General features: G+C 34.7%; 1 protein-coding gene across 1 annotated transcript in view; it reads right to left on the reverse strand.

The window, feature by feature from the left end:
- The window catches only part of LOC140757911 (uncharacterized), a 107647-nt gene extending 103097 nt beyond the window's left edge, over positions 1-4550 (reverse strand). The window contains exons 1-2 of the mRNA XM_073093786.1: positions 4382-4550; positions 3786-3952 (exon numbers count right to left, since the gene is read on the reverse strand). Of these exons, the coding sequence (XP_072949887.1) occupies positions 3786-3861 (76 nt within the window). The 5' untranslated portion in view covers positions 3862-3952; positions 4382-4550. The remainder of the gene's footprint in view (positions 1-3785; positions 3953-4381) is intronic.
- Positions 4551-19256: the final 14706 nt, after the last annotated feature.

Raw genomic sequence — 19256 nt, forward strand, 5'->3', positions numbered from 1 at the left:
AGAGATGCGTGCCTGGGATTTGAACCTTGGACCTTCCGATCGAGATGTCGAGTTACAACAATTAGGCTATCACTCATTTAATGGAAGTAATTTGTTATTCTTTTATTTTTTCAGTACTCAAAGATTTAAGGGCACTTTGGCTACTGTGGAAGATATTTCCCCATTTCAAATTCCAAAAATACAGCAGGTGTTGTATTCTGTCGAATTCAATAACCTATCGCCGTCTACTTTATTGTCTTCTTGTAAAAATTCGCAGAATTCCCTTATTCATTTTTCCTTTGCTTTTAATGTTTCCGAAGAATCGGTGAAATTCAATTTGGGATATAAATTCTGGGTATTGGAGTATAAGTAGTTCATCTGTATAATTTTCAATAAAATTACCAATTACCAGTTGCCATTGCTTATTTAATACTTATAAAACTAACGTAGATAAAAAAATGAGATGAATCACAGATAAGTTGCTGTCTCTGAAGACTATGTGGGCATGTTTCATATCACAACATCACTGTAACTTTTAGACCATGTCTAAGTCCTCGTCTACTTTGAAGGTGGCAAAACTCTTTGAGTAAAGTGTCAATTACTGCTGTGTTCTGGTTTTAAGGGTATGGTAAGGAAGACATACTTATCCGAGGCGATCCACCTAGTCCTCAGGGGTAGCAAATCAGTATCTGTGGCTCATCTCGGTTAGGAATCTAATTTTGTCTAGGGTTGATTACAGCCACTTACTGTCAGATGGACCGCATGCTCCTTTGCTACTTAGGTACATATTATAAACAACGCATCGATACCCGGAAACATACGAGATGTTGAGATGTTTATGTGTGAGATCGAAGTATCTATGTCTTCTCATTTCACTAGAAATACAATCTTATATAATGTCATCCATAACGGAGTCATGAGAAACAAAGAGAAAACAATGACGTACAAATATAACGAATTTACTGGAGATAATATTATTATTTTATTTACTTCGCTCATTCTCTCCGACAATTAATTGCCTCGGACAGAAAAAGGGTCGCGATAATTAAGTAATGTCAGTAACTCTTTTATTAGCAGCGAAATTGATTTCGTCCATTGTTACATTACTATTATCGCGCTATTTTACTCCTACGTAATTTATATTAATTAAACATTGGAGGCCGGCTCTGTACGACAGATATGATGTTTCGACTCCAGCCAAAAGTCTGCTTGAATATTCGTATTATTTTTTAAAAGTATTAAGAAGTGAACGAGCTTGCACTCAATCTGATGGTGAGATGATGGATGATGGTCCATGACAAGTTCTACTTCAAGTTAATCACCGATGCATTGCCACTCTTGAGGACTAAGATGAAAGGTAATGAAGACATGTCATGTATGTTAATTGGCATCCACCACAACCTTCCACTGACATACAGACTCGCTTCGAGCTAGAAATGGGAGTCTGCCGTCGCTTAATGGTTAGTATTTCCTCGGTCGCCTCGGTCGGGCTATACTGGCTCTAACACTTTTCAAACTGTACGATGACAACCATTGAGGTTAATTAAAATTAAACATTATTCAGTCTTAATGAAGCTTGTCTAACACAGACATCATTGTGTAATCCAATGTGGGCGCTCGAAACTTCGGACGAAAGTTCGGATTTTGTCCGTAGGAAGTAGACCCTTCGTTTTCTTTTTATAGGCATTCGTTTTATTCTGGGAATACTAGCTGGGTGGATTTACGTTTAACTAAAAATTTTGTTAAACTTCATTTCAAGAATTATTATGTTCCAATTAATTGTATTTCATAGATACCTTTTAAGAATTTTACTAATTTCATCTTCTAAAAATTGTAGCTTCAAATTCATCTCACTTCAAATTCTAGCTCAGATATACATATTTTTTTATTTCAAAGTGGTTTGGATAACTATCGCCAGTATTGTAAAGTACATATGTTTTACGTGTAAGTACATAAGTATCTTTGAACCATTCTCTAAGATTTTTCAATCATGAGTGCCGCACCTGCCTACACTTCCTTTCCCGCGATCTTTCCTTGGATGATCAGTTGGAGTGTTCTATATTAATCGTTTCTCATAACGTGACCAAACTTCATAGGCAACAGTAACTACTTACCATCAGGTGGACTGAAGGAAAGAAAGAAGAAAGAAACATTTTTGCTACTTCAAATTAAATAAAAAATAAGTATGTTGTTGTAAATTATTACTACTATCAACATTAAAATGTTGTACTTAACTATGATTTCCAATAGGATTATGTTTATTAAAGTTATTGCATAATCAATATTTATATTTCAGTTCTAAATAACCATCATCATTATAGTTACGATCATTGTCACGAACAAAATATCACGTTTAAAAAAAAAGGAACCGATGAATGTATCACAAACTATCGTAACAAAAGCGAAACCTTTCTTCTAAATGAAAAACCCTTTGTTTATAAAGTTCATTTTCCACCCTAAATTACTGTAATACGAGTCCAACCTTTTCCTTAGATTGAAATGTTTCCGGTACAGGACAAAAATTGGGACTTAAGTACGCGAGTGCATAAATCAAATCTAATTTCATTTTCCTCGAATATATCATAAGTTTGTAAACAAGGGTTGTTTATTTTTATAAAAGGAAACCATATTTTATGAATTCTTATTTTGGTTTCATTATTTTTTCGTCTGCTGCTTTTACTTCTTATATTTATAACTTAAGTTCATTATTGGTTACAGAAATGTATAAAAGTTATATGTATGTACTCGCTTTGATCTTCGTTTTAGTTTCCTTTGGCGATAAACTTTCGAAAATCTTTTTTTAGTCTTCATCAATGTTAATTAAGGAACTTTTATATTTTTCGACGGTCTCTGTTAATTAGTGTTTAAGTTTTACTAAGAAGATATGAGTTTGGTTTGATAAAGTACATATAACTTGCTCTTAGTTAAGATTAATGGTAATTTGAAGTTCAACGTTCATTACTATCGAAACTCGTGTGTGGATCTAAGTAATAAATTATCGAATAATTTAATTTATGGTTGATATTTATTAAATCATATCTTAGTTCTTTCTCAAATATAAACTCATAAAGTAATAACAGTATTACAAATAAATAGCAATAAATTCAAAGCAATATTGACTAGATTTGTACACTGTATAATCATAGATAATATGACAGTAGTAATTTATTGTAATGTTAATTGTAGCACAGTTGAAGCGTTAAGTTGTTTATTGCTCAAGAGATCAGAGATTGGGCTTGTGATATAGTATGTAATAAATGCTTTAGACACGTTTATTAAATACCGGACAGCCCAGTAAAATAGGGTTGTCAAATTTTATAATTTAAAAAAATATAATTATTGTTATTAGCTGTCACCATCAATCTCGTACCATCCCTAAGCTCGGCACGAGTATTCAAAATTAGAAGGGATCAGGCCACAGTCCATGATGTTGGCGAAATATGGATTGTTTGCCTTCAATCTTGGCTAAAAGTTTTTCCAAGATTCTAGTCTTCCATAGTTAAAGCTAAATTCTAATAATTTGAAAAATAATTGAAGTATGACTGATAATGGATATAGGATTTTTAGACTATCATTAATTCTTACTTTAATAAAACATTTCATGTAAATAAGTTTCATGTAAATTAAAAAAAAAATGAACGTGTCCCTGTTGTATATTTTTTTGATTTAACATTTATTTACCCATTAAAATACCAGGTCACGGCTATATACTTATAAAAATATACACCCGAATATTTCAAAAGTGACAATCAAAATAACAGCTAATTATCGCTTACTTAGATCTATAATACTAATTAATCACTTACCGTATATCATCGAGATGAACAGCAATATCGCATTCAAGATATACGAATGCCTCTTCATCTTCACTTCTTCAGCCATTTTGATTTATTTATCCTTAACAACTTTATTCGCTTCCACTCTAACAAAACTATTTTTATTTATTTTTACACTCTTCTTCATTTCATCGTCACTTAATATAACTTACATATATCAATTTGTTATAATTTGATTAACTCTTAATTAGTCTACAACTACATCAAAATACACGTCGACTTAAAATGTTCTAACAGCATCTTGTCACAACTTATCCTAACAACTCTACCTTCCACTAAATCTGTCAGCATTTATTTTAGTTCTTAATCAACTCGGTGACAAATGACGAAGCGACAGTTTCGGCTTTTAAAATTAATGTCGGCTCATATATTATAAGCCTCTACTGGATGTCGTTTAGCTATTTTTATTTTCTAAGGGATCATTATACATAAATCGTTTAGTGACTTTAGTGCGAGCGCGTGTGAGTATAACACTCCCTAACATACTGCTTTATAAGCTGAAATAAGACAGATATTTTCTTGATAATTTTTAGCGCGCGACTTTCAAAGAAATATCTATTTGGCACCCCATATTCCACGGACGTAACACTATCTGCACTATTGTCATTTTATTTCACGCTCCGATCGAGTTTGCTGACACGAATATCGAAGGAAGGTCCGATCGTATGAAAGCACAGTTCGGCATTTCGATGCTTTTTCGGAAGCAACGCGTACGTCCTTCCTCCACGACGGGATGGTAAGCACTGACTTACATAAGGGACCCGTCCTGTGCCAGCGTAGACTCCGCGGGACAGAGACGGCGAATTCCTTCGCAAAGGTTGTTCTATGAGTGGATAGAGATGGAAGAATTTCGCATCCAACTGTGGACCACTGGAACCTAACGCTGAAATCTTGTGTAAAGAAGCAATTAAAATATACATAAGCTGTAAGATACATGTAAATAGGAGTTTAGTAAACATTTGGTCTCATTGTACGAGTATATAGACTTTAGGAGCGTGTAACTTACACTGAATTTTAATTAAGAACTTGACTACAAGTTATGAGAAGTGCTAGTAATAAGCTCGGAGTTAGACAGGATTTAGGTTAATTCTGGCGGCAGACAATTGTTAACAAAAATGTAATGATATCGAATTTTAGTCGTAAGCATATTTAAAATGGCGTTAATAGAAATTCACAAAGCTCTTTACTATTTATTGCTAAAGTTTACAGATCATCTGTTATGAACTCGTAGTTATATCACTATTTAGTAAGAATGCTTTCTCCGACTCAATTATTTGGTTGGCACATTAACATATTTTTTATTAGTTTTATATTAGTTATTTATTAGTAGGAGCGTTTTATATTAGTTTTTATGCCTCAAAATATACTTTAATCTTATTTGAGGTGGATTAAGTCCACTTATGTACGCAACAGAATTATTTACATTTCACCTAATTTGCCTTTGTTATTTATATGATTTGTAACACTTATGTTTTTAATTTTCGCTTTATATTTTTGTTGTTCCTCAATGAAGATAGTACATTTTACGTCAATTTTGACATTTAGTCAATTAGTGTGTCGTAAGACCGCGAGTGGATGCGATTACTGTGACTCATATTTTTTAAGTCTATGTAATATCGATAGTACGGGACATGCAAGAGTAAAATCAAAATTCTGATATCCTTGCTCAATCCACTTGTCACCATACAATAATTCTGTGTAACTTCGTACACGGAATAATTTAACCAACGTAGATACTTATACCTTTGCTGACTATAAAATAAATGAAATAGAAACCAGCGTAAATGAAAGAAGTAAAAATCGGAGGAGCGGCAAAAAATTCACACATGAAATTCATTTTTCATTTTTTGAAATCCATAAAAACCGTTTCACTTTTCAAGTCGAAATGGACAAGCTGGATTTATCCATAGCAGAAAATATCGAGTATCAGCAAAATACGAACAATTTGTTCTGAAAAAGATCTCCAGATAGAATTTTCTTGGAGCTCGTATTAACTTTTTGTGGAGATGGACTAGCAGTTTTGCTGACTAGACGAAATAACAACTGTAGCATTGTAAAATATCTGCTATATTCACTGTATTCCTTGTAAAATTGGTATCACCAGTTAGCATTGTGTATGATGCTGTGTTCTATCTTGAAGCTTGTAGTGAGAACAATTTGTTGAAATAAATTTTGAAAGTAGTATAATTCGTGTTCCGACAGCAGTAATACTTCCTTACTTGTATCTGCTTTATTATAATGTGCCAATGGATATAAGGTATGCAATCTTACTTTGCTATTTCTATTTCATTAATGTAAATAAAGCTTACCTCAATCAATCATGAACCCATTACTGTCCCACTGCTGGGCACGGGTCTCCTCTCAGAATGAGAAGGATTAGGCCATAGTCTACCGCGCTGGCCAAGTGCGTATTGGTAGACTTCACATACCTTTAAGATTTTTATCTCTCAGGTATGCAGGTTTCCTCACGATGTTTTCCTTCACCGTTTTAAGCAAGTGATAATTAATTTCTAATACGCACATAAATTTGAAAATCAGAGGTGCGTGCCTGGGATTTGAACCTCGGTCCCCTCGATCGAGAGGCCGCGTTTCTTAACCACTAGGCTATCACTGCTATAGCTAATAAAGCTTACCTAAAATCCAGAAATAAATATCAACTATCTTTCAGTTATGAGAGGAGACCCGTGCCCAGCAGTGGGACAGTAGTGGGTTGATAATGATGATATTTCAGTTTGAGTAGGTATCCGTGTGCAAAAACTACTTGACATCAAATGGAACATGGCGTACGTACGTTTGACACTTTTCACGACAACAAAAAAACTATAAGTAAAATGATATTAGTAAAACAGTATCACGTTAATGTTATTTGTGTGAGTGTGTGTGCTTTTATTAAATCTAAAATTAACGATCGTTAAAATCATTGTTTAATTCTGGTCAAAGCAAAATTGAATTATTGTCCCTCTACACAATATCAACCAAATTTATTTGTTTATTATCATTTCACTACTGTGATTGTAATCCGATTTTACAATCAATTGAAGTAATAGCCTTTTTTAAAACATTACTCGGTCACAAAATATCGAAGTCGGCAAAATCATTAATTTCTTCCAATCAAGTGACAACCCTTGAGAATTGTAAAACCGAGTATTGATTTCTATTCACCTTTAGCGAATTCCCTTTCTCCCTTTTCAATCTTTTTGCTTCCTCTAACTATTGACGATGAGTTACAAAATTGCACAAATTGCAGAACTGAGAATTTTTATTGATAGAGTTTAGACTCAGCTTTATTACAGTTCAATTACCGCCCATGAGACTTTCTTAAGTTAAGATGTATTTTTAATTCCTTTCTTGATATCCTTATAGATATTGAAGATGGTAGAAGGCACCACCGCCACACCTATTTCTGCGTGGATGTGTTCTGGTTTGAAGGGTGTGGTAAGGGAGACATACTTTTCCGTGGCGTTCCAGCTTAGCCCTCAGGGGGAGCGGCGCATTTTTGGCCAATTTCAGTTAGGAATAATCCCATCTGGGGTTGTAATCGACTGTTCATGGGAGGCAGTAGCCACTTACCATCAGGTGGTAGCATGCTCGTCTGCTACAGCTATATTATAAAAAAATATACTTTTGCTACATAAATTGGATCTTGTACATCTCGCGTTAAGTCAAGTCTTAGGAATCAGATATTGAACGTGTTAGAAAATGCCGTGGCAGACTTTATCATATTTTTCCATAGAATATTTGACAGGCATGGCCCATTTGCACGGCTGATTACGCTAGACAAAAATAGTTCAATACACTTTGTATAGGATACTTATTTTTGTTTCGCACAAAACGCGCCTGACAATCCCTATGTTTATGGATTTAATGCAATCTTTACTCTTAAACGATAGAATTTAGAGCATACACTAAAATGTTTCTTTTTTTATATAATATAGGAGAAGCAGACGAGCATGCAGTCCACCTGATGGTAAGTGGCTACTGCCCCCCATGGACATCTGTAATCAACCCCAGATAGGATTCGATATTCCTTCCTGAGGTCGGCCACAGATGCGCCGCTACCCCTGAGGACTAAGCTGGAACGCCTCGGAAAAGTCTGTCTCCCTTACCACACCCTTCAAATCGGAATACAGCAGCGCATAACACTGCTGTTATTTGGTAGAAATAGGTGTGGCGGTGGTGCCGCTGGAGTCGAACCACAAAGGGTTCCACCTTCAGATGCTATTGTACAGCAGTTTAAATAAATCTACATTATAAAACTAAACAATGACGCTATTTCGTTATAAGCAATGAAAGTCATAATTAACCAATTTACACTAAAGCCCACTTGTGGTATCATTTTAGTTGTAAAAGCAATAACCATGCAATAATTATTCGATTTCTAAATTCAAACGCATTGGAATGAAAATTGTTCAAAGCACAATATGTAAAATTTGGTAATTAGTATAAAATTGGTGACGGGTAATAAAATTAGACCGTGTTTTTGGAATTGCTATTTGCTCATATTATTTGTGTCATGCGTTCCAATAATGTTTTATTTGTAATGCGATCGATGATCAAATAAACACGTATTTTAAAGCGTTATATTGTTTAATGTTTAATGTCATTGACGACCCGCGCGGCGAGCGGTCACTATGCCGGTCTGACGCGCAGAGGGTTCCGGGTTCGATCCCCGGCCAGACAGATTTCTAAATGATGAATTTAGATTCCTGTTTCTGGGTCTGGGTGTTTGTGTATTTGTCTCTGTGTGTCCATAGCACCCACGATACAGGGAATCCTTGTGTGGGGTTGTGAGTGTAGGAAGCATTTAAGCGTTTAAAGTGTTTATTTCTGGTGAAACATTGCTTATTTCAAAAATATCGCACAACTGTTTACCATACTCATAGCTATGGGACACGATAGTCCAGTTTTTGGCTACCATGTACATATACAAAGGGTTTTACACCAACACGAAGACTCAGAACAAAAAAATAAATTCAACATTAAGGTGATGCCTGGCCGGGAATTGAACCCGGACCCGTTTACATCAGGCCGGTATGACCACCGTCACGTAGGTCGATTGGGTTGGTTGGATAAAGGACTTACTTGGACTTGAATTTTTATTCAACAAGTTGCTTTATTTTAACATGCCATTTAATAAATACCTAAAGTATGAAAAGAAAGGGTTTTTGATCAATAACTTTTGGGCATACTTATTCTAAGGGACTACCTTGGGATTATACCCCTTGAAATAACAAGAAAACGGTCAGTGAATACAGATGAAGTCCTTTCGCAAATAATAAAATAAGTGGCTTCGAAATGTAAATCTCCTTTGTTAATTAAAATTAATATTAATTTTGAAGTAGATTACAAAACACATAAAATTCATAAAGATTATGTGTATCTTGCGTAAAGTTAGAACTATTTAATTTCAGAAGGTAGCAGAACCCACTGAGGTTCTACTCCAGCTGCACCACCGATACACCTATTTCTACCTAATAACAGCAGTGTTAGGCGCTGCTGTGTTCTGGTTTGAAGGGTGTGGTAAGGGAGACATATTTTTCCGAGGCGTTCCAGCTTAGTCCTCAGGAGTAGCGGCGCATCTGTGGTCGGCCTCAAGTAGAAGTATCCAATTCTATCTAGGGTTGATGACAGATGTACATAGGCGGCAGTAGCCAATGAACATTAGGTGGACTGCATGCTCGTCTGCTACCCCCACATTATAAAAAAAGAAAAGAGTCAATTCATTGCAATATACAAACACAAAAGCAATGAAAGTATAAATAGTCTCTGTCTCTTTGTAGGAACTAGTAAGTCTTAAATGTCTGTAATTATAAATGAATCCAAAAACTAAGCGATAAAACTTCAAAAGCTTATAAAACCTTGCTAAATATTTCAATTTCCTCGCAAATTACTTCGTTTGACCAAACCCAAGACTGAACTGTAAGCCCAGTTCGACTGTTTTAATCCTTGGCATTAAACAAAAAGTGAAGAATCGTTTAATCATTCAACTTCAGAAAGGCTCAATTCGGATTTGTATTAGCCAGTCCATTATTTTCCGAATAAATCGGCGTCTTTACTTTGACGACGTGGGCCGAAAATAATTTTGAACTGAAATGTTTCAGCGGAAGCGATGGAATGGCGTTGAAGAAATTGTACCTGAACTTATTATAAGCGATAATCCGAGCCACTTTTTCTACATGTATTACTAAGTATGGTTTTGGATTTTTTATATGATATGCACCGTCGGTATTTGAAGGTAAATCAAGACACCATTTTTTTGTAATATAGGAGTAGCAGACGAGCATGATGGTAAGTGGCTACTGCCGCCCATGGACATCTGTAATAAACCCCAGATAGGATTAGATATTCCTACCTGAGGTCAGCCACAGATGCGCCGCTACCCCTGAGGACTAAGCTGGAACGCCTCGGAAAAGTCTGTCTCCCTTACCACACCCTTCAAACCGGAACAAAGCAGCGCCTAACACTGCTGTTATTAGGTAGAAATAGGTGTGGCGGTGATGCCACCGGAGTCGAACCTCAAAGGGTTCTACCACCTTCAAAACATTACTTTACAATCAGACATTATTGTCTGAGGTACTTCCGAAATAGGTTTACATAATATATCCCAAATTAACCCATGTATATGGGATCAGACGAAAATATTTTTTTATAATTATTGTGGTATTATGAAAGTAAACATTGTTGTACTCTAACATCATCACATGCACATTCACACATACACACGGTTACACGTAAGCATAATCAGCGTTAGTTCTTGTGTTACAATGTACTTGTAAGAGTAATAATAATGGAATCATTTGTCATTATAACTGTAATAATTATTAACATGATTGTTATTATTTCCAACACGGAATTTCCACCATAATTGTACCTTGCGAACGTCCATATGAATGTACTCTTTAATGTCTCAAAAATCTTTTTATTTTAACTAACATTCAATTTTTACGTAACAACGGTAGAATCGAAAGATCAAAGCCTTATCTCCTCTTACAATATTTGCAATTGTTCCCTTCTTAATTACGGCCATTTGGGGCGGGCTCATGAATAATTTACAAATGAAAATGTACGGCAGTTGAGCGAACAGTTTTAACGTATAACGGCAATGTACGTGCTTCAGACTCTTAGCAATAGTATTTTAATGTATGTGAAAATCATATTGCTTCCCTTGTATAATATAGGTACATGCTACTTTTAGAACGCTCTGAAGGGATACCAAAAATACAATATATTCTTCCATGATCATCAACATTAACAATACATCTTTATCGACTAATTTATAACACTTCTTTTTCAAAAGACATAAATCAGATGGCATTTCATAACAATGTAAAACTGAATATTCCAGAAATATAAAAATAAAAGAAGTATTTTAAAGCTTTGCTAATAATCAATAACCAGCAAATGCGGTATAAGTTTAACTGTTACTCTTGCATGTCCTAGAATCTTCCATATAGCAAGTAAAGTACATAGACTTTCCCGAAAGATATTCTCACTGTTGCTTGACTTTGCCGTTGACGTCGACGACTTACTACGCGTGGCAACGGCATTTTTACATATTATGTGTTGTGTACATTTACAAGTAATTTTCCATTTGTAAAGATATTAGTTCACATTAAGTTTCATCCTTCACTAAATAAATACATAAGTTTAAATTATTTGAAATAGAGAAGAGTAGAGTATTGTAGAGTCGTGTCGTGGTGGTGTCGATGTAATGTGAAAAAATTGCTGCTGGAGTCGTAATGTCGCGGAGATGCCATGCCGACGCCGTGCCGTGTCGTGTCGTGCCAGCGTTCTTCAGACTACACGTCAGTTGCCTTTTGCAAATGTTTCGGTAATGGAAAATCACGTAGATTCAATTTATTATCAAAACAGTTTACTACCTAAGTAAGTGCCTACAAAGAACCTGAATTTTAATTATCTCGAAGTGACATTCGTGACCAAAGTAAACTAACACAAGAATTGAGGTTTTGCATAAAATTAATTAGACCTTACCTTTGGTCGAAAATCCTCTTAAAATGGAAGGTAAATGTTTATTCGGAAGACCAAGGGTCTCTATAATATTGGTTCAGGTTGTTGGTCTGTATTATATTCTGACTGACAAACAAATACGAAGGGTGTAGTAAAACCCTTTCAAATAGTTTATTAAGTATGCGAAGTTCTAATATTCCATATGCGTCTGCGGTTTCTATTGAAAACTAAAAGGTTGTGTTTACTGTTAGATAATATTTATAATAGAAGTAAGTGTATTAAGTCTACGTCATGTTCATTTAGTTTTAGCTATTATATTAATACGACATGAAGTTCTTACGATATTCAATACAATTTTAACTTTACTTTGCTATGTTTTAGAAAAAGAAATCTTTTTAAAGATATAAAACAGATATTGTAAAACAATACAGTAAAGTTTTAGTTCTTTTATAGTATCTATGGTGAAAATTAAAGCATAATTTTCTAATTTCTTACTGTTACCTCTGGCGAAAATACAACATATAATAAAAAAAACCTAGCCTCAATTCCAAAAAATATGTCACAAGGAAATAGTTTGCTAGAAAATAAAAAAATATTTTTTCTAATTTCTGTTCCACTTTTTCCAACACAATTTATACGTAAGAGTGACGTGTCTTCATTAAAATGAAATCTTATCCTACCGTCAAATGTCAAGTGGGATTTATGAATGTCTTTCAAGAGCCTGTCGTTCACGGACTCATTTGTAAAGGCACTCATATATACGCAGGTGTAGATGACATGTTATAGAAAACTAAAATGCACGCTAAAAGATGTTAAACATGTGATGATGACTGTCACTACTCACTTTTTTCGTAAGAACCGTAGAACAAACTACAGAAATAAATTCCGAAGATGATGATTACGTCAATGAAGATCTACTCATAGAACTGCATCACTCCCTTTCTTCCAATAGTGGTAGATAGATAGGTTTTATCTGGTAGATATGCAGTACTGTTTACTTGCAAAGTTAGTTATTGTTTCCAACATGCACAACCAACAGTGGTGTCTGTTGCAACTGCAATATTCATTTTTCTATTGTATAGTCGACTCCACGTTGTAGCAATTAATCGGTAGTTTAACGGTAGACGAAAGAATGGATTGTTATAAAATGATTTATCAGAATCTGGGATTCGAAACTGCTTACCACAACGAGAGAAACCCAATTTTATGCCACGCACTTCTTCATAAATATTGCTAGAAATATCATACTTATTATGATTAATAAAATTCATGAGTGATTACAAAATAGCTTTCAAATTTGAAATTCAATAAAAATAAACCTAAGAAAAAGATAGGTATCATAATAAAAAAGTATTTTACGTGACATAAACTTTTACAGCCAATTGTAAAACTCCCCTCGTACCAGAGCAGTCACCGGACTAATCGAACGATTAATAAATTCAAATTTCGTACAATTTCAAAGAGAGGATTTTTTGGTTCAACGACACCAACCGGACAGGGCGAAGTATTTTATTGGCGGAAGTAATGCTTTCAAAGAGCTTTGAGCACTGATTTCGGTTTGATTTAGGATCGGTACAGATAAAAGAACGATCGTCATATAATTTGCTTTACAATTCCGAACTCCATGTCTAAGAAATAAGGGTGTCTAACGGATCAAGATTGGAAGAAGATCCGAAAATAGTTCACAATACGAGGGAGACGAATTTATAATTAACTGCAATCAACACTGACAGATAGAATTTCGAGTGGGTGGGACAGTCGCGGAAAAAACGTTAACACGTTTTCAAGGCCATGGAGTTCCAAGATTTATAGTCTTCGCAATTCTCGTAGCGTCAACCGTGTTTATCTAGTGATAAATGTTTGGTTGATTTGTGCGTTGTATATTTTTCTGGAGTGGATTTTATTTTTCTATACCATTATCTGTCCAACAACCAAAATATCGTTTCGTATTTATTTTGGCTCTTCACTATACATTACGTTTGTGATTTATGTATATCAGTATATAGTTTTCAGAGGTTAAAACTAAAAGAAATGTAAGAAATATGCATAGACAAAACACAAGGCGTTCTAACTTATTATTTGAAAATATTTGGAAATAACTGTTCTTTTTTGTAGCAGTCCATGTAACCAGAAGTATAGTCTCATTTGAATTAATTTTTATCTTAACTTTATTTTAAACATTTTTAACTGCAACATTGTTATCCGCCTATTTTTATTCCACTTAATTTCATACGTCACTTCACTCCACATCTTTGATTTCTTTTTTGCAGGATTGTCAATCATGTATTTACTATGAAGTTTCATTCGGCGCTCAAGCTAGTGACAATTAATTTTTATACAAAAGAATTATCGAAACTAATTGAATTGTTATTAAGCTTATTCTATCACTTTTTACGAAAGATCGAAAATTTAAATTGTCTAACGCCGGTCTTTGGTAAAACATAGGATAGTTTGATTATTAACATCGCCCGTAAAAGTCCAAACACATCCAAACTATAACTTTAACAACTCTGTCGGCGTCTGTACAGACTCGTGCCGCGACAGATGTTAACATACGTTGTTTGTTTTCTTACTTTGAGAGATATGTTTGTTATTTTTTCCCTCCGAGGGAAAGCCCTCGCGTTCCCTTTTTATTTATGTCACGTGAAATTAACTGTCGTATTCGGACGCCATTCGAAAGATAAAATTTCTTAATAGCAAGGGCGGTTATGAGTGGGATTGGGTTGAAATTTGTGCTCCGGTATTCGGTTTAGATATTTTCATAGTATTTTATTTGATTTATGTTGTTATTGTCATTTTATTTATTTCTGTCGGGAAGAGAAAGTCGTATTTTAATAGATATGTTATAAAGTTTTGTATTTTATAAGACAGGGTTACGAAACGACCATACCGTATGGTGACTTCTCATGGTGCGCGATATCGCGGATGTGTACGACTGTAAGCTCTAGGGACTCGTGTATAAGGTGTACTACTCGTATATGCATTAGCAACTAGCTCCAAACATAATAGAAGCATAAGGCCGTTTCACGCATTGCATTTATTAAGAACTGTAGTTAGTCTAAAAATGATAATCTGAAGTTATTACTTTTTTATTATTTTTATCAGTATATTGATTTTAACTTATTTTTAACTGACCTTAGCTATTTGCCGCCTTGAAATTAGAGAGTCACACAAAATGACTGTATTTACTGTACTTTGGAATACTTTATATAACTATAGAGTACTGTCAGGAAGTCAAAAATTTACATTGATAAGTATGTTAAATTTCGTTAGCAGCTTATGATTCTACGAGTACCTACCTCCCTTATTGATTGAAAGCGATTACTTGTATGAAAGATCGAAAGAAACAAACCCCTCAAATCAGAAAAATCACTGAATTTAATGTATTAATCGTCTGTTTTTAATCAACAACTGACATTAACGTCACGATTTGATGACTGTTGTCTTAAAAGTTTTAGTGTTTTGTGTTTTAGTGCAGTTTAAATTAGGACTAGGTAAGAACGTTTTATTTGCGGATGTAATGGTCGTTTTTACTGTTTTCTGTAATTATTTCGAAGATAAGAATGTTCGAGATCTTTATAGAACTAAGGCGAATGATTTTTCGAAAGTTTCGTATAAAACGTTATTGACATGAAAATAATTCTAAAAATTTATCCCCTACGGACTGAATTGCTGAAAAGGTAAAAATAAAAGAAAAGCAGTAGATACTTCGATGTTGTACTATTCCTCTTTTATTTTGAGAAAAAGGATAAAAATCTGCCGTATGATAAATATGAGATACCTACATACATTACTAGGTATTATTTACATAGTTTACGGTTACGTTTGTTTTTTTTTAATCTATATTAAAAAAAAAAGAAACGTAAATATCGCACCGTAAATATGCAGTCCACCTGATCGTAAGTGGCTACTGCTGCCCATGGACATCTGTAATCAACCCCAGATAGGATTAGATATTCCTACTTGAGGTCGGCCACAGATGCGCCGCTACCCCTGAGGACTAAGCTGGAATGCCTCGGAAAAGTCTGTCTCCCTTACCACATCCTTCAAGCCGGAACGCGGCAGCGCCTAACACTACTGTTATTAGGTAGATATAGGTGTGGCGGTTGTGCCGCCGGAGTCGAACCACAAAGGGTTCTACCACCTTCAAAATTATTTTATTTTACTATTTCTCTTTTATTTTGAGAAAAAGGATAAAAATCTACCGTATGATAATTATGAGATACATTATTAGGTATTATTTACATAGTTTACTGTTACGTATGTACACTTCTTAGGGTACAAAACAAATTACCCATAAATCTAGACAAATGCGAAACATCCAACTAAATGTAAAACGAACAGGGGAGAAAAGTAAAGTTAAAAATACGTCGTCCTGTAACTTTGACGTGTTATTTTAGTTCTTCCAATTTAAGTCGGAATGGGGACTTAAGTCGAATTTGTTGGAATTTCGACTATTTATAAATTTTACACAGAATTCTCCAATTTGTCTTCTGGTAATAGCTTTAGGTGGCGTAATGACGTTACCTAGTTCAACCGGAATTGCTCTTTTAATTCGTTTGTGGGCTACAATAGGGGAACTAATATATGTGGCAGTATTTTTTATGGGTAACTATCTGCTTTTTGATCAGTCATAGTTTAGTGTAGTGTGGCTTCGAGTGTAGATTTACTCTGTAAAATACTAATACGTATGTGTATCGTAACTCGAAGACTTAATTACTTTGAGATAGCTAAAATTAAACATAAGTAATTTGTGTTTCGAAAACAGTTAAACCCTACATTCAAGATGTCATATTTTAATAGAATGCTATATACATTTCATTTAATGTCAGATTTCCTTTGCGAGACCCTCACTTTCGTTGTTGACGTTAAAATAATCCAATTTATTTTTTTAAGTCTTTCCATTTTCATTTTAGGTTTTTTCATTGTTTAAGTTCTCGAAATTAGAATTTCTCGAATTCTCGAATTATAGAATAGCACGAGAGTGCTTTCGTGTTAGTAGAAAGTCCGGTGTTCGAATCCCGAACATCATCATCAACACATTATTCCCGGTCCCACTGCTGGGTACGGGTCTTCTCTCAGAATGTGAAGGATTAGGCCATAATCCACCGCGCTGGCCAAGTGCGTATTGGTAGACTTCACATACCTTTGAGATTTTTTTTATAAATCAGGTATGCAGATTTCCTCACGATGTTTTCCTTCACCGTTTTAGCAAGTGATTTTTAATTTCTAATACGCACATAACTTTGAAAAATCAGAGGTGCGTGCCTGGGATTTGAACCTTGGACCCCTTGATCGAGAGGCCGAGTTTCTTAACCACTAGGCTATCAGTGCACTTCTACACTACACACTTCAAGAATCCCGAACGAATTTTAGTAATTGTGTAGTCGGTATAAATTTTTAAGTTCCTTATAATAACTTAAATGGTATAAAGTAAAACATCGAAAAGAAGTCATTATAAAGCCCCATAACGTAAATTCTACTCGTATTACCTACAAATTGTATTTGGCTAACATAATTGTTCAATGAATTAAAAAACAAATTATACGTATTTATAATGGAATAATTATTTTTATGTAATTAATATACACAGTAACAAACAACCATAATTGCATTGTCTACCACATCGATTCTCATTCTAGTAAGAAACGCGCCGTTTTCAATTTGCCCCAAGACTTAATACGTTGCTTGTCCAATATTTTCTTTGGACTAAATTTGTTGGGGTCTGGAAAGGTCCGTTCGTATTTTGTCGCTTCTATTAACCTACGGTGGAAATTTTAATATGTTAGTAGGTGAGAGGTGGCCGTAAAACCAACAGTTTATTATCACGGTTTTCGGTTTTGGTAAAGAAATTATTTGGAGAAGCGCTCTCGAACATAAGAGGCAGTTAGGGCAGTAATGTTCTTTAAGACATACGAATATATTATAAGGAAGACGCGTCATAAACATATTTTTATGAACATTAAAAAGGTAATGTTTTTGTATGTCAAAAATTTAATTGGTCGAATTATAGGATATATTAGGTTTTTTATATTTGTGATAATAGCCAACCTATTACTGGCTCAATGCTAGACACCATTCTCCTTCCAGAATTAAAGGAGATTTCCTACGAAATAATTATTGCCTTTTATTAGAATTGTCTAACTTGTCACACCTTTTTAAAGAATTTGAACGTGTAGTTTCCTCGCGACGATTTTTTTCGCCGTTGTAGCTAGTAAATTATTCCTAATATGATTGTATTAAGGTAAATACCAAAAATAAAAAAAAAAAACGCTTTCTACACTCACAGCCCCACACTAGGATTCCCTGTATCGTGGGTGCTATGGACACACACAGAGACAAATACACAAACACCCAGACCCAGAAACAGAAATCTAAATTCATCATTTAGAAATCTGTCTTGGCCGGGGATCGAACCCGGGACCCTCTGCGCGTCAGACCGGCATGGTGACCGCTCCGCCACGCGGGTCGTCAATAAGGTTATAACAATGCCTACTATTTATACCAGTCATTTTTATCTACATAAAATATCTAAAATCGAACCTAACAAGCGGATCGAATCTAGTAATTATAAACGTGCTAAGCCAACCGGAACATTTGGACAGATAAATTGAATTTCCTTTACCAATTGATTCATCTGACCTTTTCTAGATTTACGTCCAATTAATGAGACTACAAATCCTCTTATCAAGATACGGATTAAAGTTGACCTCTCTTTAGTTTCGGAGGAGGAAAAACGTGGCAAAGTCCTGAAGTTTATCAACTAAGATAAGCTTTAAGACATTGTTTAAGGATGTCTATTTCGGGTGAATAACAACTGTGTTAAGCTGCTGTGTTTTGGTTTGAAGGTTGAAGGGAAACAATTTTCCGAGACGTTCGAACTTAGTCTTCAGTAGTAACAACACTGTGGCCGACATGTATGTGGTATCAGGTAGGAACCTAATCTTAACTAGATTTGATGACAAACTGACGTCCATGGACGGTAGAAGCCATTTACCAGCGTTCTCATTTCTTCTATAAAATAATGATCATAAGAACATTGCTAAAGAACTGAATTTCTAACTAAGATCGGTCACAAACACAAAGGAATATTTCGTGTCATCATCGCAGCCAAACTAATTCCTTTATACCAGAACACAGCAGTATTAAAACGAAAGAAATATAGAAGACGGGACATATGTCAAAAAACTCTAAAATCATACACTCTTATGACATGGATATGACATAAATGGATGACGTCCTGTTTGGCAGAAAAGTATATTCCGGTCAGCTATTCAGATAGTTCCGCTTGTGGTAAACATTTAAAGAGTGTGAGATATTCTGGATCTTATATGTGAATCTTAAATGATAATGACAATCGCACTGCGTGTTGCCATTTTCCTGAATAACATATTTTTCTTTTTCTACTTTTTATAAATTCGATTCAGTAGTAGTATAAAAAATAACACATTTTACACTCACAGCCCCACACTT

This window comes from Epargyreus clarus, unplaced genomic scaffold, assembly GCF_041222505.1.
Source record: "Epargyreus clarus isolate Ecla_fem2 unplaced genomic scaffold, WU_Ecla_fem_2.2 ptg000005l, whole genome shotgun sequence".
Taxonomy (NCBI): domain Eukaryota; kingdom Metazoa; phylum Arthropoda; class Insecta; order Lepidoptera; family Hesperiidae; genus Epargyreus; species Epargyreus clarus.